Raw genomic sequence first — 22737 nt, 5'->3', positions numbered from 1 at the left:
CTTGTCCCCGTCCCTTCCTTCAGCCCTTTTCTCAGCCCCATCTTCCAGTGCCCTCCTTCACCTCTCCAATCCAGAACTGTAGGGGTTGGAAGGGAGCTCTAGAGATCATCGAGTCCAACCCCCATGCCAAAGCAGCTCCAGGTTGCACACGTAGACATCCAGGTGGGTTTTGGACATCTCCAGTGAAGGACACTCCACCACCTCTCTGTGCAGCTCCAGTGCTCCATCACCGCACTGTGAAGATCCCACACACATTTGTGCAGAGCTTGCTGTGCTTCACTTTGTGGCCATTTCCCCTCATCCTACCACCACGCACTGCAGAGAAGAGTCCGGCCTCATCCCTTTGCCTCCTGCTCCTTAGGTATTTATAGACGTGGATCAGATCCCCTCTGAGTCTTCTTTTTCCAGAACAGCCCCAGCTCTCTCAGCCTTTCCTCATAAAGGAGGTGCTCCACATCCTTTATCATCTTTATAGCCCTCCACTGGACTCTTTTTAGGAGATCCCTGTTTTTTTTTGTACTGGGGAACCCAAAGCTGGACACAGGTGAGGCCTCACCAGGGCAGAGTAGATTGGGAGGATCACCTCCCTCGACCTGCTGGCCACGTTCATTTTTAATGCACCCCAGGATCCCATTGGCCTTCTTGGCCACCAGGGCACACTGCTGGCTCATGGCCAACTTGTCATCCACCAGGACACCCAGCTCCCTCTCCTCAGAGCTCCTGTCCAGCAGGTCACCCCCCAACCTGTACTGTTGTATGCAGTTATTCCTTCCTAGGTGCAAGCCTCTGCACTTGCTCTTGTTAAATCTCATCCGGTTTAGGATGAGAAGGAGACGGTGTCATCCTTTCCCTTCATGCCCTCAGACCTATCCCCACTTCCCTCTGTGTGTTCAAGCCCCATGGTGGCTCTGAGCCCACCACCGTGTTTGAGACATCACTCCTGAGTGTGTTTAAAATTCGTATGGATGTGGTGCTCAGGGACGTGATTGGGTTGTTAGAGTCAGGGCAGTATGGTTTGGTTGCAGTTGGACTTGATGATCTTGAAGGTCTTTTCCAACCTGAGCAATGGTGTTCTCAGGAAAGTGTCCCTAGACAGTGAGGGACATAAAGAGTGACTTGTTTGCCCTGTTTAAATAGGATTTTTTTTCCCAATATATTTTCAAGCATCTGGTCCCACGGGGTGTTAACCCCCAGGAATTTTGTTCCTCTTGAAAACATCGAAGAGCAGAGCCTGGGGATGGTTCTTCCCCAAGAATGGGAGGAGCAAATGAACATTTAAGGAGGAAAATATAGGTAAGTAATTCACATAGATAAGGAACAAGGTGATCTGGGCTCATCCAAACTCCTTATGCAAAGCATTGTGCAATTGCATGTTGCTGGGATGCCCAGGCTTTGATTTAGCTCCAGTTGGGTGTATATTTCTATGTTGAGTGGCTATGATTCTATGAGTGGGCACGGTGGTGATGGCCTGATGGTTGGACTTGAATATTTGGAGGTCTTTTTGAACCTCAGTGTGATTCTATGAGGGTGGTGATGGGTTGATGGTTGGACTTGGTGGAGCTCTTTTCCAACCTTAATGTTTCTAAGAATCTATGGGAAAAAAAAAAAAGACTAATGAGATGATGATGTGACAGCTCACTTGTAAGCCACTCAAGGCCTTGCCACACTGGGGGTTGGACTAGATGATCTCTAGAGGTCCCTTCTAATCCCTACAGTTCTGTGATTCAGATCAGTGTCATGCTGTTGCTGTTGAGGATATTTCACTGTTCTCCTACAGTCAGTGATGGCAATCACATGCTCTGACCGTGTAGGTGTGTTGAGTCCTCCTAGATCCCACTGACACTTCAAAGACTTGAATGCTTGTTAGCATTGCTGGTCCTGCATGTAGTTAGCCAAGGTGTAATTAAAAGAAGGCTTTCCAAGTTCCCATGACAAAATATTTCATAGAATCATAGGCTCTGAGACGTTTGAGTTGGAGGGGACCCTTAAAGGTCATCTGGCCCAACACCCCTGCAATGAACAGAGACATTTACAGCTCAGTCAGGTTCTCAGAGCCCCATCCAGCCTCACCCTGAATGCCTCCAAGGATGGGGCATCCACCAGCTCTCTGGACAACCCGTCCCAGTGCTTCACTACCCTCATTCTAAACAACTTTTTTCTTCTATCCATCTTCGGGTGAGACAAAACCTCTGCAGAGGTTGTAAGGAAACACAGATCCGTAGGACTGGGAATTATTTCTGATGAGGAAAAGTTGGGTTTCTGGTGAGAGCTCCTTTCTCAGTGATCTACTCCCATTTCATGTTATGAAAGCATGAGGAATTAGAGGGAACTTTTGTCAGGTTTTGGTGGGGGAGAGTAGGAACTGGAGGCTGTGGAGCTCATTTCTAACTGGAGTTCCTCCGTCACTGGTTCTTCATATCTTCTTGGGCAGGCAGACATGTGTGGTCTCTGCTGGCGGGCTATTTTTGGTGCAGGCCCGAATCCTGTTAATTTGCTATTTCAAATTCTCTGAAAGAATGACTCATAGAGTTCTGGTATATTTAAAAGTCTGAAATAAAGAAGTAGTCATCAGAGCACCTACTTCCACTTTTATTCAGAAAAAAAAAACCAACAAAAAAACAAAGAATGATACATGCGGGCGCTGTCAGTTATTTCCTCCTCAGAAGAGACAGAAAGTAGTTGCAATGAAATGAGTCAACTGGGAGATGGAATCAGCACTTCCTGGAAATGATAGTGACCCCCTGTGTAAAGATAACAAGCCAGAGATAAAGTAAATAATTTGCTCTGAGATCATTATTGACTGCGTGGGGCAGTGGTAGGATCCCCAGCTGCTGTGTGAAGCGTAGGAGCCCAGCCTGCAGACATGGAATGACCTCTTCTTCCTGCTGTGTGTAAATCAGGGGACAGCAGAGGGCACAGGAACAACACTGGGTTGTTCTTTTTTTTTTTCCTATATTAATATACAGGTCAAAGATAGTCTTGGCTTTTCCTTGATTTCTGAAGCCATTAGCAGCTTTCAGCCCAACGTGACTGCAGTATTGTGGTTTCATAAACTCCTGTCCATCTTCTAGAAAGCTGGTGGCCCGCTGAAGCACCTTCTTCCTCTCCTGCTTGTGGGAGCATCCAGAGTGTGAACTGCCCCATTGACTGCTGTGGAAGGAACACAGATGGGAGGAGGTTGTATGTGGCTCAAGGTAATTCTGAATAAATATCTGTTTTTGGGTGGACCTCAGGGCCAAATCCATCGGATTTGTGTACCCCCGTGGCACTTAGGTCCAGGTGTGAAAGCTCTTTCATTGGCGACCAGGACAAATTAAAGCCATTTCTTCATTTTTACTGATTTATTACGGGTTAAACACAACCACGTGGAAATATAATGGGTGCCTTTCGGGAGGGTGCTCATCTCCCTGGTGGTCTTCTTCCCCTTGGCTTGGGAACTGTTGGCTCCAGTGCTTAACAGAAAGAGAAAAACGAAGGTAGAGAGCTTGATGGCTGCTGAGGGTTGAGCCCTCCTGGTTTAATTCAGGAGGGTAGAAAGAGCTTTATTTCCACCCATTTCTGCTCTGCTCTGCTTTCTGTCAGTGACTGTTGAACCAAACAGCAGATAAAAAGATGAAACATGCAGCTGGGAACATTTTCCAAGCCTACCAATCATTAATTTCTCAGCAAATCCCAAATCATTCTCCACCTCCTGACGTGCCCATTAATGACACATTGCTTCTTGTGTTTGTTGGAAAATGCCCCACGTTTTCACTGCAGTAAAACTCCAGGATGTGCTCTGTGCAGTGTACATCTCTCAAGGTAAAACATGGTTAAGAGTTTCAGTTTCTGGTTTGATTTATTCTTGTCTTGTTTTTTGGTTATTTTGGCATCTTGCAGCTTCCTAGGAAACCAACTTTTTCGTTCAAGTTGTGATGACAAACACTTGAGGAATTCTAGCAGCACTGAGGGAACAGAGCCAAAATTGTTAAACAAACTACCCCCCTGCAAAAGCCTCTAATAAAACTTCAGTTGTTTTATGGTGTTTTTATGATGGCAAAAACACACACCACAAAGCCTACGAAGTCCAGCCAGGAAATGAGTCAAAAGTAATGAGTGTAGATTAGCTCTTTTCAGTGATGAGCAAGCAGTTTTTCTTTTATCGAGTCCTTTCACCATTGATTTTCCAATCATTACTGAGAAAGCTTCCTAAAAAAATTAATAACTGTGCTGCTTACCCTTTTACTCACAATGTAAACCTGAAGACAGAGTGTTTTATGTAGTAAACGTTAGCTAAACATTACCTGTTTCTCCTTACCAGGCACAGAACTGGAGCCAGAAGACACCAGCTCATCACATAACCAAAATGTTCCTGACTCTCTGTGCCAAAACATGAGACCACAGGTAGGAGAGGACCCAGACCTCCTAAACAGAATGTCTCTTTCCTCTTGCAGTAATTCTGTACTAATATAACACAAGGAATGCATTCACAGTCATTGGTATTATCTTCAGAGTTGCTGATATACTTCAGAGCCAGTGCTGGCTTGTGTGAGGTTGGAGTTAGGTTGTACCACTCTGTTAATTATACTAATTACTGCAAGAGTATGTGTCCATCCCTGCCTGGCACTGCCTGCTGCTCTGCACCAAGCAGATGAGTGACATGGAAGTCATGGAAGCAGCCCCCACCACTGCAGCGAACAGAGCTTTCCCATTGGAATTATTTCTTTCTCCTGCACTGGAAAATTTGTTTTGATCAAAATTAATGTGGAAATTAATGCTGGAAAAAGGATTTTTGTGTTGGTGTTTGTTCCCTCACTGAGCATCTGACCCACTGAGGATCTGTCCTCAGAGGGAGGAGCTCTCCTTGCAGACCTGCTCCTGCAGATCTCTCCTCTCAGATCTGCTCCTGCAGAACGTTTGGGGTGAGGGCTTTTTTCCTCAGTCTTTGTGTTTAATCCATTCCCATATCTCTTTGTCAGCATGCTCCAGCACTTTGGGAAGAATATCAGGGCAAGGCCGTGAGAGTGCAAGTGAGAAGGAGGACACTCATGACAACAGACACATGCTGCCTCTTTCCAGACCTGGATGTAAATAAGTTAATGACACTGTGATGTGGCAGAGGTCCAAGCTGCAGACAGAGCTAGAGAAAAGAAGGTGCCAGTGTTCTGAGCCTGCAACACAGGAAGCACGAACTCAAGTTGCATTTCTCAAAGCAGCATCCAAATTTAACTCCTTGCCCGTGCAGATGCTGGACAGCAGATCTGGTTTCTTTTTTAGGCTTTGCCAGGGCACAAAAAAATAATAAATAAAGCATAGACACCAAATCCCCTTACACAGCTACCTAATAATTGGGAGTTAGGGCAGCAGATGCTTTGTATTTCTGGCCACGAGTGTAGGGCAGGAGGGGGGACTTCACTCTCAGAGGAAGGAAAAAAAGAGATGAGTGGCAGATAACAGCACAGCCTGGGTTCTTTTTCCATTTCTAATGCAAAAAGCAGAAATTAAGGGACAGGATGGGTTGGTTTTTTTTTCAGCTCTGCACAGATTTCTTGTTGAAATCTGTGGCAAATCACTTCACCTTTCTGTGCTTTTGTTTTATCTGTGTGTACATTTTGCAGAACAGCCGTTGGCTCTGACACTGCATACGCAGGACCAGAAAAAACAGTGAGCTCATACCTCTATCCAAGCAATTCAATCTGCCAAAGGAGAGGCCAGAAGCCCAGCTCTGTGCTCCACATTGCGTGTGTGACGTGCTGTTTGCAGGAGGTAATATAATCAATGACATAATTAACAAGGAACTTGCTCTGGTCCTGGTGATGAAGAGCAGCTCACTCTGTGCCAGAACCACTACGTTTGTGGTACACACCAGGTCCCAGTTCCCCCATTTCTACCTGCAGTGCTCTTCCTGTCCCCTCCAACACCCCCCAAATTTCTTTCTGCTGCAAGAAATCCCCCAAACAGCCACATACAAACATATACCTCTTATATACCAGAACACACAGCACCCCCTCCCCACATCCCAGTGCCCCATTTTCCCAACACAACGAGTACATGCAGTACTCATTCACATAAACCAGTGCCCCGACCCTCTGCATCCCCAGTACCCCTCCCTATCTCCCAGTACCCCCTAGTAGTCTCTCTCCCCTGCACCAGTCCCTGTGATACTCCCTACTCTCTGCACCAGTGCCCCCAGTACTTGCTCTGTCCACATACCAGTACTCCCAGTATGCCCTCTCCCTACTTACCAGTACCTCCAACCCCCTACACCAGCCCCAATGCTCCCTCTTCTCGTATACCAGTCCCCCCAGTATCTTCTCTCCCCACACACAACAGTATCCCCAGTAACCCACATACACCACTACCCCCATTAGGCCCCCTCACACCAGTACCTCCAGTATCCCCACTCCCCATATACCAGTCCTTACAGAAGCCACTCCATACAGATCAGTTCCCCAGTACCCCCCTCTCTCCACACACCAGTTCCCCAGTTGCCCTCCCCACACCAGTCTCCACTGTTCCCTCTCTCCCCATGCACCAGTGACCCCTGTCCTCTCCCTACATCAATCCTCTCAGTGCCCCATTCCTCACACACCAGTCCTCCCAGTCCCCTCTCTCCCCGCACACCAGTCCTCCCAGTCCCCTCTCTCCCCGCACACCAGTCCTCCCAGTCCCCTCTCCCCCCGCACACCAGTCCTCCCAGTCCCCCTCTCCCCCCGCACACCAGTCCTCCCAGTCCCCCTCTCCCCCCGCACACCAGTCCTCCCAGTCCCCCTCTCCCCACACCAATCCCTTCAGTGCCCCATTCCTCACACACCAGTCCTCCCAGTTCCTTGTCCCCACACACCAGTGACCCCATTTCCCCTTTCCCCTCCCCCCGCACTACGCCTCCCAGCGTTCCCCGGTGCACTGCGGGGCGGAGCGGGGGGCGGTTCCGGGACGCACCGCTGAACACCGCCGGATCGTCCCCGTCGCTTTTGGGGTTATGGCGATCCCCGGGGGCAGCGCTTCGCTGCGGGGTGACATCAGTGCGTGGGGCCGGGGGCAGCTGGGATGGGCTGTGTGGATGGGGGAGAGGGCGGCTGCGCTGTGCTTTTGGGTTTGGGGGTGGGATTTGGGGGCAGGGAAGGGAGGGAGAGCGATGGGGCCCTGGTTAACCATCCTATGGGAGGGATGTGCTGCTGGCGGGGCCTTGGCACGAGAGGTGACGGCCTTAAAGGTGTGTGTGTGTGTTTGGTTGGGGGGGTCACCGTCCCTGGAGGTGTTTGAGACGTTGTAGGGTGGTCACAGGCACGGGTTGATGGTTGGGTTGTGGGTGTGCTCCTTCCAACCCTAACGATTCTGTGAGCCTTTAGCTGCTCATGGGAGAGATGTGGATTCGATGGGTGAGGAGCTGGTTGTGGGGCTGTGCTCACAGAGTGGTGGTCAATGGTTCAGTGCTCAGTTGGAGATCAGTGACCCTCGGGAGTCAGTGCTGGGACTGCTGCTCCTTAATATCTTCAACAGTGACATCAGCAGTTTGATCAGCAGTGGGATCAGGTGTGAGTGGGATGACAGCAAGCTGTGTGGTGCAGTCAACGTGCCTGAGGTGTGGGATGGCATCTGGGGAGACATAGACAGCTCAAGCAGTGCCCCCAGGAGCTGCACTCATGAGGATCAATAAATCCAAGCACAAACTCTTCCTAAATCTCCCCAGGAGGACTCCAACAAGCTGGCTGAATGTGCCAAGAGGGAGAGATTGAGAAGAGAGATGAGGAAGAAGTCTTACAGTAACAGTAGTGAAGGACTGGAGCAGGTTGCCCAGAGAGAGGGTGGATGCTCCATCCTTCCATCCCAGCTCAGGGTGGATGGGGCTCTGAGCACCTGATCAAGCTGCAGGTGTCCCACTGAAGGGGACTTGGTGACCTTTAAGGGTCCCTTTCCACTCAAACATTTCTATGAAGTCAACCCAAAACTGTGTAAGCTGAGGCTCCTGCTCATCTCTGTCTCTCCCATTCCACAGCTGTGAGTGCTTGCCTTGAAACAGGTTTTACAGCCACGTAGTTTGGGAGGAGCCAAGGTGTCATTTAAGGTGTCATTTGCCAATGGTTGTTGTCACTGACCTGAAACCCTGCTTTGGCAGAACACTGAGGCACGTGTTTTTGCAGAGAGAACAAGCTTACCTTGCTGAAGGTGCTTTGAAAATAGGTGGGACTGTGCTTTCCTCCTTGCTAAATCCCATTTCCAGTGATCTTAGCTGGAGACAGGAAGGACATTGCTCCTATTGTTGATTATCTATGAAGGCAGTGGGAGGAATCTAAGCCTCACGGGATGCTGCTGGGGGTTGGTATGTGAAGGGAAGCTTCGAGCAAATACTGGAAGGGAATGCAGCATCATGAGCAGCCCAAGGACTGCTCAGTGGAGGCCCCCCAGTGCAAAGCATCACGTGCTGGACTGGGGACACAGTAAGAAATAAGTTTCTTATTCCCATCTCTTTCTTCTTAGGGGTTGAAACGAGATAATCTTTAAAGCCCTTTCCAACTCGAGCCAATCTTTGTTCCTGTGAGTCTGTCATTCCTGTTTCCAGCCTGCGTTCCCCTTCCAGCAGAGCTTCTTTTCTCCAGCACAGAATCTCCTTTCCTCTGCGCGTCCGTTTAAAAACAGCAACAAAATTCGTTTTCTTTTTTCCTCTTTCAGGCTTCTGGGTCGATCGAACCCCGGTTCATGAAGCAGCCAGGCAGGGAGAAATCCTGCAGCTGCAACAGCTGATCGAGAGCGGAGCCTGCGTCAACACTGTCACCTATGACTCCATCACCCCGCTGCACGAGGCGAGCCTGAGGGGGCAAACACAGTGTGTCAAACTCCTGTTGGCTGCGGGGGCCCAAGTGAGTGCTCAGTTGTGGTTCCAGCTGGAAACCAAGCCCCCATGCTGTAGATGTGGTGTCTGTGTGGGAACTGGACTGGGTGATCTTTATAGGTCTCTCCCAGCTTGGGTTATTCTGCGATCCGTGTTGTAGCTACAGCGCTGTTGCTACGCTCTCATCTTGCACTGAGCCCCAAGTACTGGTGTAGGATGATGTCTGTAGAATCGTTTGAGTTGGAAAGGACCCTTAAAGGTCATCTAGTCCAACTCCCCTGCAGTAAACAGGGCCGCCTACAGCTCGATCAGGCTGCTCAGAGCCAGGTTTTGTACCAACCTAGAAAAACGGTGCTCTGAAAGTCCACTTCATCTTGATGTCTGAACTTACTTCAGGGGTCTGGATTCACTCCATCTGGCTCTAGACTCTCCGTTGGTGTATTAAGGACTGTGAATGTCCCCTCCTTGGCAGCATTCAAAGCCAGGCTGGATGGGACTTCGAGCAACCTGCTCTAAGAGGGAGGTGTCCCTGCTATAGTGGGGGGGCTGGAACTCGATGATCTGAAAGGTCCCTTCCAACCCAAACCATTCTGTGGTTTGATGATATCTATGAAGAGGCAGCCCGAGTTTCCTGATGGTCAGCAGAGGGAGGCACGCCTCTTCAGAGGGTGCTGGAACTAGCTGAGGATTTAAACTGCCTGGAAATAGTTCTCTCTCCCACTCTCCTTGCTGACTGTTGGCAGAGCCTGGGGTAATCTAATTGAGATGACTCAAGTACCTGAAGCCAGCTGGGATGAACCGAGGGTCAGAGAGGGGTTGGATGCCCCGACCTTGGAGATGCTGAAGGTCAGGCACTGTGGGGCTCTGAGCACCTCATCTTACTGTAGGTGTCCCTGTTTGTTGTAGATAGCTGGACTAGATGGCCGTTAAGGGTTCCTTCTAACTCAAACAATTCTGTGATTCTATGATTCTAAGGAAGAGAGCGGAGAGGGGAACGTGTTGGAATTTACACTCATTCTTAAGTTTCTTCTCTTTTCACTTTAATTTTTATTACACAGGAAAGAAGCTGCTAAAACAGTCTTGAGTGGACTGTGCCATCCCATATGCTGAAGGTGGCTGTCCTCAGGGTGAACCTGGTGAAACTGATCATGTTTTCACTCCGTGTGCATGCACTCTGTGCTCCTCATTGCATATTCAGCCCGTTACAAAGCTGGACTTTGCACTAGCATGGACGAGGAGTACTTGTACATTGTGCTATGCTGGCTCAGCTGCAGTGCTTGTAATGTTCAACAGGAGAGCAGCAGGGAAGCATTAGGAGAGAGGGAAGATCCTAAACTGTGGCAGCTACTTGTGACATCCCTGGAGGTGTTCAAGGTGTCCCTGGGCTGGCAACCCTGTGCATAGGAGGAGGTTTGAGCTCAGTGGTCTTTAAGGACTCTGCCAACATAAGCCATTCTGTGACTCTGTGACATTAATGTGCCCTGGGGGTGACAGAAACAGCAGCAGCCCGCTTGCTGGGAGTGTCACCAACCATTTCCTGAGCTCAGGACAGTGCTGGGGGGAATAGAATTCAAAACTGCTGTCAAGAGGATGCTCCTCCACAGCAGCATGAAGTGAGCATATAACATTTCTTCTTCCTTGGAGGTGGATGCCAGGAATATTGATGGCAGCACTCCACTCTGCGATGCCTGTGCCTCGGGGAGCATTGAGTGTGTGAAAGTGCTGCTGTCCCACGGTGCCAAGGTGAACCCTCCTCTGTTCACAGCGTCCCCCCTTCATGAAGCCTGCATGAATGGTAAGCTGGTGTGGCCTTCTCCTTGCGTGGTTATTTGCAGCTTGGGAAATGAACTCGGAATGCAAAGCACAGTGGTGATGGGGGAATAAAGCAGCCCCTTGTGTTGGGTGCTTTCCTCCTGGATGATGGGCGTGGGATCAGATCTTAGGCAGATGGAGTACCATCTTCTCAAGAGAGGACAGCTGCAGAAGCCATCCTAACCTGTCAGCTCCTGCTTAGTTTTCCCCTGTTAAAGCCTTTTTCCTAAGACTCTATGCTGGTGAGTGCCTTAAGTTCAGGCCGCTGTGGTCTCGAAGGTGATCTCATCCACCCAGGGCTCATTCAGCTGTACAACCAACCCAGCAAACCTCAGGCTGCTTAGTGCCAGCCCTTGGCATCACGTTGGTTTGACCATTAGCTCTAGCTTAATGCTGTGCAGGTCTAACTGTTTCTTGTGGTCTCAGCCTCTCTCCTGTGGTGCAGCATCTGGCTCACAAGCCTTTCTGTTTCGCATCCATCACCCCAAATATTGAACAAGCTGCTCCTGGCTCGAGCTGATCTCGTCTTGCCAGGTGCTCCTAGTTGAGCTGGATTCTTCCTTTTCACTCAGATTTTCCATTTCTAAAGGTAGCTCAGATTGTGTGCAACTCCTCATAGACGTCGGTGCCAACTTGGAGGCTCACGACTGCCATTTTGGGACGCCCCTACACGTGGCCTGTGCCAGGGAGCATCTGGACTGTGTGAAGTTGCTGCTGAAGGCAGGTAGGGCTGCTGTGGGGTTTGTTTTGGGGTGACTGTGTGCAGCATTTCCCACTTGGTGCTCCACTGTGTGGCTCTTGCCCAAGAGCTCATTCATTCCCAGAGTGACAAAGACGGCAAAGAGAGAAAGTTTAGCAGTTACTCAAGCAAAACCTCATTCCATTCTCCTTTTTTGTTTCAATGACAATCTAAACACTTTAACCCTCTGGAACAACGTTTCAGTGACACCAGCTGGCATTGCACAGTAACACTTTTGTTGACATGGTTGCGTGGCCTTACATAAATCTGAGAGGGAGAGATGTTAGGGTTTGATGTTGTGCAAAAAAGCAGAGATGAGGTCACTCATGCCTCTGGGAGATCTGCTTAGTGTTATGCCTAGGTGAGTTTACTGGATTTTTGAGTCAGCATTGCACGCTCCAGGTTTCATCTCCCAGTTTTCACTCTGCTCGCTTGGAGCTGGGTTTCTTGTATTTGCCTGTGCTTAACTGTGAAGTGATTTGGCTTTTTCAGTGTCAGTTGTCTAGAAATTACACAGCCAAGCCAATCTGTTTTCTATCCCTCCAGTTCCTTGTCTTGGTCACCCAACCTCAGATTAGACTGATTGATTCCCCAGAAAAGACTTGATCCTGCAGTAGTGTGTGATGAAGAGCTTCCACATGGACATCACCGTTTGCCTTGAGTGTGAGCACTCCACTGGGGTGACTGGGAATGGCTGTGTGCTGGCTTCATCAGCACAGGTTTGGGAAAGCAGTTCTGAACTTCACACTCAGCAACTTATTTACTCAGTAACATTGACTCAAATCCTTTCTCTGCAAGGAAAACAAAGCCAGAGAAGAAAACTCACGTGCTGCCAGCACTGAGAACTTGTTCAGCAGTTCGGTTTCCTGTTTGTACTGTTTGGTTTGGATCTCTTTCTAGCCACTCATACGTGTGTTAACAGGATTTTGTTCCCCACTTAAAGCCAATCCTTAGCATTTGGGTCAAATGAGGCTTTCACAAACAGGTTTGTTTTCCTTTCTGTTCTCAGGGGCCAATGTGAACGCTGCTAAACTTCACGAGACGGCCCTCCACCACGCAGCAAAAGTGAAGAACGTCGATCTGGTGGAGATGCTGATTGAGTTTGGAGGAAACATCTACGCAAGGGACAACAGAGGAAAGAAGCCATCAGATTACACCCTGAGAAGCAGTCCCACAGCAAAATGCTTTGAGTACTATGAAAGTGAGTGAAATGTGATCCCCTTCCCTCGGAATTCAGTGGCTGCTGGCTCTATTGCACCGTATCAAGGTTCTCAGTTCACTTTGATTTGTAGATCCCTGGTGATCTTCCTAGGCAGGTTTAGAGCTCTTGGTGATCAGTGTAAGCCAGCTGGCTGTGGGCTATCTCTTCTTGGTGTTGGTTGAATGACGGAGGTAAGATAGTCCAAGTCTTGCCCTCGTTGAGTTCAGGTCGCTCTCATGTGTCAGCATGAGCACGTACACTTTAAATCAGAACGAGGAAATTAAATCAGAACGAGGTACATTAAATCAGAACGAGGAAATCACCCAGGTGAAAACTCCTTTTGGGGCCCAAAACATGCTCAACTTCAGCTGCACTGGCTGTCACGTTTTTGAGGAGACAGTCAGCTGAGGTTTGAGGATGGCTTTCGGTCGTGGGAACCCTTTGGGGACCTCAGAGGAGTAATTCACACACCCTTGCATGCACTTACAGACTGCTGCTCAAACCACTGCACCAGATGGCCCTGAAAATATTTTCTGGCTTTACATTCCTTTTCGTAGTGAGCACCTTAAAGCTGATTCTCTCTTAGGAGTGTCTGAATTGCTCTCAGGTTGCAGCAAAGCGTGCTGTTCTGGCTGCAGCTGATCTGGATGAAGAGGCTGAGCTCTACAATGCCATAAATACTTGTTGTACTTTGTCAGAGTTTACTGCCCTGACTTGGTGTCCTCTTCTCTCCTTTTAGAAACCCCCCTGAGTCTGTCACAGCTCTGCAGAGTAACAGTGAGGAAGGCTGCTGGGCAGCGGGCGCTGGAGAAGATCGCCAAGCTCAACATCCCTCAGCGGTTAATCCAGTACCTGTCCTACAACTGACAGGCACCAAGGTGGCCAGGAAGGACACTGCCTTCAGATTGCACAGCGTGAATTATCCGTCTCTTTCTCTTCTACCTCCCCACAAGAAATGAATTTTAATTTAAGCAAACCGGTGTAAATAGTATTTATGAGGCAGAGCTTCACGCCCCTTCCTCTTCTCTGTTGAGGGATTGCTTGGGCACAGATGACCTTAGGGAAGGTGTAGTGCTGACCTGGAGCTACAGCCTCTCCCAGGCTGTTCTGTTTGACTGTCACTGTGTTTCAGGCTGTAGTGCTTGCTCTGTGCATGGGATTTGTCTTGCCTAATTTTAGCTGTCTCCAGCCTAAACACATCTCCGTACGATCCAGCCAGGCTTCCTTTGCAGGCAGTGGAGAGAAATAGATACTTCCAGAGCATGATTCATCCCTCCTGTTTTAGATGCCTGTGTTTGGATGATACACAGCTTCTTTGGGGCACCTGTCTCTGCTGCCTGCAAAGGGATTTGGAGGTGACACTCTGGATATGGATGTCCATGTCTATGAACTGGGAGTGCTTTAGCCCACCTCTCTGTTAATAACTCGAGTGATAATTGACTTGGGTGACCTGTGTGCTCTAGCTGGGGGCAAATTAAGCCCCCAGTCCTTGCTGAAGGTGAGCCAGCTTGTACTGTCACGTTCCTATAGGACATCTTTATGCCTCCCCTTAAAGCCCAGGCCGGAGGCAAGTCAGTCTGCATGTCCCAGGATGCATCCTTCCAGGTAGCTGGTCCCAAAGAATATTTCTCCACTTACTCTGAGCCACTGTGACATTTCTGTTTCTTTTTTTTTGTGCAATAAGAGGCAGATGCACTGCCTGGTGTTACCCAAAGTACAGAACTCTGTATGGCAAGGGCACGGCCCTGAAGGTGGTGGAGTTTCCTTCTCTGGAGATGTTCAAGACCCACCTGGATGCCTAGCTCTGCAATCTGGTCTAGGGAGCTGCTTTGGCAGGGGGTTGGACTCGATGATCTCCAGAGCTCCCTTCCAACCCCTACAGTTCTGTGATTCTGTGATCTAATCCCTGTGGCATAGACCCACATGTGAGAGGTAATAGCAGGGCTCTGCCCTGCGATTTGGGATTCTTTTTCCCTTCTGAGTTTGTCTCTTGGTTCTGGAACCTCTCTGGGGTTTGGCAGCAGGAGCCAGCCCTGAGTGCTGTGCTGCTGAGTGTTGTGCTCGAGTCTTTTGGCTCCAGCAGATGTTTTGCAGCTCTGTACTTGGGTGATTTAAACCTCCAGGGTGACATTTATGTGAGGAGAGCCAAAATTGTCGCCTTCCTTCCAGATGAGACGTTCCATACCACGGGATGCAAGGGATGGAGCTCCTTGGTGGCAGGTCCTTAGTGCTGTGATGAGAGCAAATTCCTCTTCTAAATAACAGTAAAGGGCAAGAAATCCTGTGGCTGATGTGGGATCAAGTGAACTCAGGGCGCTCAACATCCTTCATGCTGTGAAGGATGAATGGTAGCTTGCCTCCTGTCTGCAGCTAGTGAGCTCTCATAGACCTGCAGGTAACATGACAGGGCAAAATAGCATAAGCACAGGGTTCAATTGCTGAGGTGGAACTGATTGCACTTTAATGGTGACCAGCAAATTATTATTGCTTTGTTTAATTTTTGGTTAGGCTCATTCCCCATGCACCCCTTTGTTGCTTTTTGTTGTTGTTGTTTGCAGTGTGATATCATGTAGAACTGGGTCAAGAGAGTTTTTGAGGCTGTTTTTTATGAGATTATCTGTTTATTATTCTCTCCGGAGTTTGATGTCTGCCGTAGAAGAAATGTGAAGTTGCCAAGAAGCTCAGGGAAGCTCTGGAGTGGGATTCACCCCCGTGGTTGTTGAGATAAAGGTTTTGTAATGTATCTTTCAATGCAAGCTTCTCCTGCCCGAAATGCTTGTCCTTACAGGTAAATCTGCACCAGGAAAATGTCCACCTTTCAGGATTCTGGGATGAAAACCCTTCCTCTTGGTTCAAATTCAAATCCCTCGCTGCTTTTTTTACATTACCTAAGCTGGTGAAATGGTAAAATCCCAAGTTTCTGATGTACAAAAGGCTCCTGAACAACCAAGAATAAAACAACCAGTTCCTTTTTTTCTGTCACCTTCATTTTTTTTCCCATCAGTCGCCTCCACAGTAGGTTTGTGAAGTTTAGTTTTAAGAGACCCCTGATGATGGATGCAGAGCTGAGACCAACGGTGATGCTCTTTATCTTTCATCCATCCTATCCTGCCCTCGCTTCTTTAAATCCTGCAGGGATTTCTCAGCCAGCTGTGAAAGCATCTTCCGAGCTATTTTACAGCTCTGAGAGACAGTAAATGCAGAGTTAAACCAACACCCAAGTTTGGGCTTCTGTTAATGTGCCAGGCTGCATTTTTTTTTGTGGGTGTCCCTGCATGAGTCACCGTGGCTGCAGGTATAGTCTGGACAGCTGGAAATCTCTGCAGCCACCCCAAATTCAAATGGAAATCAGAAGCTTTGGAGGTAGCATTGTCCCAGAATGGGGATCTGAGCTGGATGGGAAGGGTAACGTTTATATTGCAGTCTGTTCTGACCTGCAAATTGCCCTCCCCAGTGCTCTGCTTTTGCTGGTCTGTCCTTGGAGCATTACTGCACAGCTCTGTTTGATGCGAGACACCCACGTGGACAACTCGGAATCATCACCTGCAAGACTTCATGGAGACATGGCATACTGTGACAACTGGGTTGTCCTGCTGTCTCATGCACCATCACATTGCAGGTAATGAATTGCCAGCTGCTCTTGGAGCTGTGATGATGTTTTTAACCCTCTGTGCGTGGCTTAGAATCGTTAAGGTTGGAGAAGACCACTAAGATCATCAAGTCCAACCATCAACCCATCCTCACATGCCCACTAACCATGTCCCTCAGTACCATATCTGCTTGGCAGGTCCAACAGGGGTTAGAAACCTTGGACCATCTCCAACCCCCAATTCACACAGAGTTTATAGGGACTGCCCAGTGCTGTATTAGTCCCTATAGGTTGGCAAAGGGTTTGGGGAGTGCTGGAAAGGAAGGAGATGGTCCGACTCTCCCAAGTTCTCTGCAGCTCCTCAGCTGGCTCTGCTGGGGCTACACCCTTTGCTTTTATTTTTATGCCAGTTCTGGCTGCAATTTCAGTTCTTTCAGTCTTTAATCTGAATGTCAAATCAAGGCTTGAACCCAACACAAACAAATCCAAACGCACCAGGTCTGTGCTGCTTTCATCCATGCCCTTCCTGGGCTCCTGGAGCCAAGAAAGAACCCAATCCCCAAACTGTTCCTCCAGTCTACCATTTCAATCCTCTTCCTCTCTCCTGTGTGTTTCTCCTTCCTGCCTTCTACCTCTGTAATGCATCCAATGCTCCAAAATAACCCCGCTTCCACCTAATGTTTGAAGGAGTCCAGGTGCAAACGGCACAGTGCTGTTCCTGATGCTCAGCCTTGCTCTGCTTGCTGCTCGGCTCTCCAGCAGGGAACTTGATCGTAGCAGCTTCCCACCAACTTTATGAAGTTGATCCAGAGTAAACAAGGTGTAACTCAAGCTGGTGCCTTGGAGGAAAGCCTTACAGCTCCCAAGAATTAACTCCTTGTACCACATGCAACCGTTGCTTTGCCTGGAAGAGGTGGAGGGGATTCATCTTTCTCCCCCTGCATGAATGAAGGAATTGTGCCCAGAATGGCAGAGAAAAACACTGTTGATTCTCAGCTTAAAGAGTCATAGGATCACAGAATATCCCAGATTGAATGGGACTCTTAAAGATCATAGAGTCCACGGGTGGGGAAATGGAAGAGCACAAACACAGTTTCTTCATTTTTTTATTGAATGTCTTCAGGGCACTTTGCACATCCCAAGCTCAAGCACTGCCCAGTTCTCAGCAGCAGCAAACAAAGCCCCCAGTGTCTTTTGGATGTAGCACTCATTGCATCATACTCCGAGCAAGCACAGGCATGAAATACACCTTCTACCTCTTCATTAAAAAAGAAAAGAAAAAAAAGACGGAACACTGGAGATCTCAAGTGTTTACCTGAGCTTTCTCACACCCAATTCATCACCTCCCTCTGTCGTGTAAGGGAAAAAGTGATTTTGCAGCTGCCTGCAAGAAGATGGCGCCTGTCCCATAGGCATGAACGGAGGTTTCCTGCACAGCCATTAAAATGTCTTTTAACAATGTCTGTTGTGATGGTAGTGTTGGGGCATAGAGTGGCTCAGCTTGGAAGGAGTCTCTAAGATCATCTAGTTCCATCCCCCTTCCCGTGGGGTATCACCTACAATCTTGCCGAGGGTACACACGATCCCTCCATCTGTGTCACCTCTAAAGATGCTGAAGAACTCTGTTGGGGGACACCGCTCGTCACCAACTCCACCTGCACATGAAACCACAACCCTTTGGCTACGACCATCCAACTGCTCTTTATCCACCATTCAAACCCACATTACCCCCGTTTGGTGCAGTACGGGACCACACCAAAGGCCTTGCACAAGTGCAGGTAAACTACTTCAGTTCCCTTCCCTTTGTTGCTCCATCATAGAATGCCACCAGAAATGCCCCAATATAGCAATCAATTGCAAGAGACAACCTGGTTGGGAAATGACAGATCCTGCAAAGCAGCTGGGCTCTTTCCTAGCTCAGGGCTACAATTCTCCACATTACAAAAGCTTTTTCAGGTTCCCCAGATCTGTCAGTAGTAAAATCCCCTCCGATCTCAGCTTGCAATGTGGAGGCGTGGTGTGTTCTAGGGGAGAAAACTGGCAAATGAGTGAAAGCTGTGCAAGCCTGAACAGCCCTTGTGTAACGGGCAAGGAGAGGATGGGGGGAGCCCTCCTGATCCTGGGGGAAGGAAAGATGGAAAAAGCCCCAAATTCTTCCCTGTTCTGGAGGGCTCCCAACGTGAAGCGGTGGTGGTTGATCTCACAATGTGATTTATTTCCCATTTAATGCCCCAGTGTGCAGGGAAGGGGCCTGGGGCAGCTCCAGAAGTGGCCACTTCCCCAGCTCTATTAACTCTTGTAGGGTTTCTTGCTTGGAACTAATTTTTTTTTTTGTCTGATAAAGCCAAATCTCAGCATATTCCCTTGGTGTCAAATGTAGATGACAGCCCTTGAAAAATGGTGAAACTTCCCCTCTCCAGGCTCCACATTCTCTTTCCTGACCCAACTTGTCCTGTCTTCTGGTCCCATAACACTTGGCTTACGTTGGAAGGGGCCTTAAAGACGATCAGGGACACAGTTTAGTAGGGAAATACTGTTGGTAGGTGAACAGTTGGACTGGATGATTCTGGAGGTCTTTTCCAGCCTTGACAATTCTATGATTCTATCCTATGAACTCAACCCAACTCCTGTGAGTTGCCCATCTTAACTTGTCCACCCCTCTCCCTGCCAGCTTGGAGCTGCCAAAAAAAGGACTTTTCAACCCTTTTTAGCACTCCCATTTCCTACAGCCTCCCTTCTCTGTGGCCTCATTCTTTCACATCCTCCTTTTTTTTGTCAGGTCCTTTAGAAGTGCTCAGCAAAGTTCCCCATCCCTTCCTGCACTGGAAGTGTCCCATCTCCCACCTTCTTGGTTAAAGGTGCTGGGGGGCTTTGGGGTTGCTTATCTCCTACAATTGCCACTTCAGAGAAAAAAAAAAATCTCCTAAACTCTGTAATGTTAGTGAAAAAAATAATAATTTCCTAAATCTCATAATTTTAGAGAGTATTAAAAATGTCCCCTGAAGCAACATTTTAGAGAAAAAACCTCTGTTCAGTGCTACACAAGCTGTGGGATGCAGGAAAATGGGGACACACAGTGAAGAGAGGTGTTGGGCTTTAAGCCCCTCACCAGTGTCCCCATGGGATTTTTGGGGAAGAGGTGACCCTCAGCTCATATCAGGGCAGGAATGAGGTCCCCCTGTTCCCCAGGTCCTACCCCAAGGGATCCTCTGGGTCATATTCCGTGGGCTCTTCCATTGTAGGTGGTGCCCATGACCCATCCTAGATGGGTCTCAGCACAGCTGATCCCTCAAGGCTCCATTGCAAGTGATCCCCTACTTGCCACCCCATATGAGCCCCCAGGTCCTATCTCAAGCGATCCCACAAGCCCCGTCCCGGAGGATCCCTCAGGTCCAATCCCAGCTGTCCCACTCCAGGTAGTCAGCCAAGCCTCATCCTGACACATCCCACATGATCCCCTCGAAGATCTTAGATCATCCCCCAGGTCTTACCCCAAGGGATTGCCCTGGTCCCATCTTAGACGACCCCCAGATTTTAACCCAAGGGATCCCCCATGTCCCATCATGATGATCCCCACCAAGGAACCACATGGAGTGATTCCAGTCCTATCCTAAGTCCTATGTCCTATCCTAAGTCCTATGTCCTATCCTAAGTGTTCCCCATCCAGGTTCCACATTTGAGGCTTTACCAGATCCTGTCCCAAAGGATCCTTCACTTAGATCTCCCAAGAGCCATTCCTAGTGACCCCCCAGGTCCCAATCCACTGTCCCTGAGTGATCCTTGGTGACAGTAGTGGAAACCTCACCATGCTCCCACGAGCCAAATTAGGGGAGAAATGGGCAAATTGGACATTTTCCACAGGGTGAAAATTGATGATGAGAATGCAGGGCCAACGTTTCTGGCCGTGGTCCATCCGCCCGTTAAAGGCTATCATTAAGAAAAACAGCACAGGATGATCAGCGTGAAAATGTGCCAGTAATTAAACAACCCCAGAATAGAAAGAGAAAAGGTCAGCCCTAAAAATACAGCACACAATTTTGCCTCTGAAGCAACGCATTCATAAATAATCACATTTTTGGGAAGGTCTAATTTTAGGCACTCGGATACAACAGCCTGGTGTGACCCCTTGGCTTATCTCGGTGATTCTGGATTGGTTTCTTTTTTTTTTTTGGGGGGGAGGGGGGGCTGATTTTTCCCCTTTTAGTGTTTTCTGTGGGGATGTGTGCGAGCAAGAGGGGAGCACGTGGTGAAAGTGCCAACGCTGGTGCTGTTGGCTTGGGGTGGAGTGAGTGTGGGTGTGCTGAGCGCTGCCATAGCCATCCCAGCATGCAGATTCCTGTCTGCTTTCCCCAGCACTGGGGGAACATTGAGGTTGCCAAACAGTTGAGATCCTCATGTTGGCTGTACATCCCCACAGCTGTGATTCCCCCCTCGGAATGTTTATGCCCTACTCACACCACTGCTCCGCTTGCTTGGTAGAGATGCAGCATTGATGAGACCCATTGCAATTAATTCTCATTCCAAATCTTCTGAACAGAGAAAGGAAATCCTCCCAGCCCCAGGGTGGGAGAGTTGCTGCTGTGGTGTTTCAACTGCTTTGTGGGGAAACTGAGTCTAAAGAGCATTGTAGGGTGGATTATGATAATTCCGTCCTGCCTTGTTTGGGATCTACCAGCCCTCCTCTTGGGATGGGGAGGGAGAAAAAAGAGCCCTCAGTGCCCTTCCTCTGGGAGAAGCCAGAACATGGGTGCAGCCAACACATTCCAAAAGGGATGGGATTTTGGGGTGGGGATGCTCACAACCCAGGAACTGAATACTGAGCAGCCCCGGAGAGCATTTTTTCCACCTTTCAGGGTGAAAAAATGTGGAGAAGAGGGATGGAGGTGATTCAGGTCCTGTCCCCAGTCCTGTCACCCCGTTAGGGTAGTGTATTTTTTGAGGGAGGGAGTTTCTTAGTAGTGGTCCCAAAGTGAAGCAGAAGGAAGCGCTCGTAGACACAGGGGGGCATTTTATTGGACTCATCAAGTTTCTCATGATGTGCAATGAGCACTGTCACCTCTATGAACAGAAGAGTTACATCTCGAGGGTGGAAGCAGGAGAGTCCCCCCCAGTGTCTGTCATCATCCCAAGCTGTCATGACCCAAGCCCTGTCCTGCTGGGGTGGAATGCCTGCATCCAACATAGATGTAGGTTGGTGATGATCCAGTTGGGATAAAAGATCATTTTTCAGCCCAAGTGTGGCAGAGAGAAGGCAGTAGGGGATGGAGGGGCTGGGGGGAGCCATGGTCTCTGTTTTCCCTATGAAAAAAAATGAAGGAAAAATTTTTATAAAGCACCTTCAACATTGCTTTTCCCAACCACCACCACCACCAGCAGTGCAGGAGGTGGTCAAGGGTGTCGAATGGGACAGTTGGTGTGCCATTGCATTTGGTAGGACGGACCCCTCGGCCTAGGGCTTTCAGAGCACGTGGGGTTGAGCACGAGTTACCTGTGGGCTGGGAATGAAGGTCACTTCTCCGTCATCATCCTCACGAACTCCTCGTAGTTGACCTGCCCATCGTTGTTGCAATCTGCCTCCTTGATCATCTCGTCCACCTCCTCGTCCGTCAGCTTCTCGCCCAGGTTGGTCATGACGTGCCGCAGCTCTGCTGCGCTGATGTAGCCATTGCCATCCTTGTCAAAGACACGGAAAGCTTCTCGGATCTCCTCCTCGCTGTCCGAGTCCCTCATCTTCCTCGCCATCAACGACAGGAACTCGGGGAAATCAATGGTGCCGCTGCCATCAGCGTCCACCTCTCCCACCATGTCCTGCAGCTCCGCCTCGGTGGGGTTCTGCCCCAATGAGCGCATGACGGTGCCCAGCTCCTTTGTAGTGATGCAGCCATCACCGTCGCGATCAAAAAGGGAAAAAGCCTCCTTGAATTCAGCTATCTGCTCCTCCGACAGCCGCTCAGCCATGGCGTCCCACTCTCCCCGCTCACACGCGGCTTTGCCCCGGCACGCAGCGCTGGCGGGGAGGTGTGGATGGGGCCTCCTCCTTCCTGTTCTCCCACTCCCAGAGCCTCCTCCCTTTGTCCTCCTTCTCCTTGGGGCCTCCTCCCTTCTGTTCTCCCTCTCCCGGAGGAGAAAGAGGAGGAGCTGGGGCATGCAGGAGGTTTCCTGCTCCTTGCTCGTGCAGGTCCAGGCAGAGCCTGGCTGTGATGTACTCCTCGTGCTCTTTGCTGATGGGGACCTGAGTCAGCCATGACACTTTTGTCTGGGCTCCCCGAATGTGTCCACGTGACCCCCAGGAGCTGACACAGCTGTACTTCAGAGGAGTTTCATCATGAAGCTCATGCCCTTGTTAGTCAGGGGTTAACTGTGGGCTGTAGGAGGGTTAATCACCTTATCAGCTCTTCTTTCCTTTTGTGCTCATCTTTTACATCAGGGAGCTGAGAAGCACATGATGACGAGGGGTTCATAAGCACACGATGATGAGGCGTGCTTCTTTGCCCACCCGTCCATGTTCATCCATCCATCCAGTCAACTAACCAACCATCCACCCATTCACCCCTCTGTCCATTCATTCAATGCATCCATCCAGC

At 49.3% G+C, this 22737-nt stretch overlaps 2 protein-coding genes across 3 annotated transcripts; one reads left to right on the top strand and one right to left on the bottom strand.

Moving 5' to 3' along the window:
• The first annotated feature begins 6931 nt into the window (after window positions 1-6931).
• ASB13 (ankyrin repeat and SOCS box containing 13) lies at window positions 6932-13994 on the top strand. 2 transcript variants are annotated; one of them, XM_065743810.1, is made up of 6 exons: window positions 6932-7004; window positions 8653-8840; window positions 10457-10607; window positions 11214-11348; window positions 12373-12564; window positions 13304-13994. In XM_065743810.1, exons 1-6 carry the CDS (start codon window positions 6962-6964, stop codon window positions 13429-13431), a joined length of 837 nt encoding a protein of 278 aa, XP_065599882.1. In that variant the 5' UTR covers window positions 6932-6961; the 3' UTR covers window positions 13432-13994. The 2 variants fall into 2 exon arrangements, with proteins under 2 accessions (XP_065599882.1, XP_065599881.1); XM_065743809.1 differs by lacking the exon at window positions 6932-7004 and adding an exon at window positions 8110-8420.
• A 7135-nt stretch (window positions 13995-21129) lies between these two features.
• LOC136053145 (calmodulin, striated muscle) lies at window positions 21130-22256 on the bottom strand. The gene is made up of 2 exons (XM_065743808.1): window positions 21642-22256; window positions 21130-21451 (listed from the first exon to the last, which is right to left on the bottom strand). Exon 1 carries the CDS (start codon window positions 22109-22111, stop codon window positions 21662-21664), a length of 450 nt encoding a protein of 149 aa, XP_065599880.1. The 5' UTR covers window positions 22112-22256; the 3' UTR covers window positions 21130-21451; window positions 21642-21661.
• Between the last annotated feature and the right edge of the window lie 481 nt (window positions 22257-22737).

This window comes from Cyrtonyx montezumae, unplaced genomic scaffold, assembly GCF_038088225.1.
Source record: "Cyrtonyx montezumae isolate F1298 unplaced genomic scaffold, pur_monq_1.0 scaffold_3, whole genome shotgun sequence".
NCBI lineage: Eukaryota > Metazoa > Chordata > Aves > Galliformes > Odontophoridae > Cyrtonyx > Cyrtonyx montezumae.
Note: the sequence above shows the minus strand (reverse complement) of the source record. Positions and strands in the feature narration are given on the sequence as shown.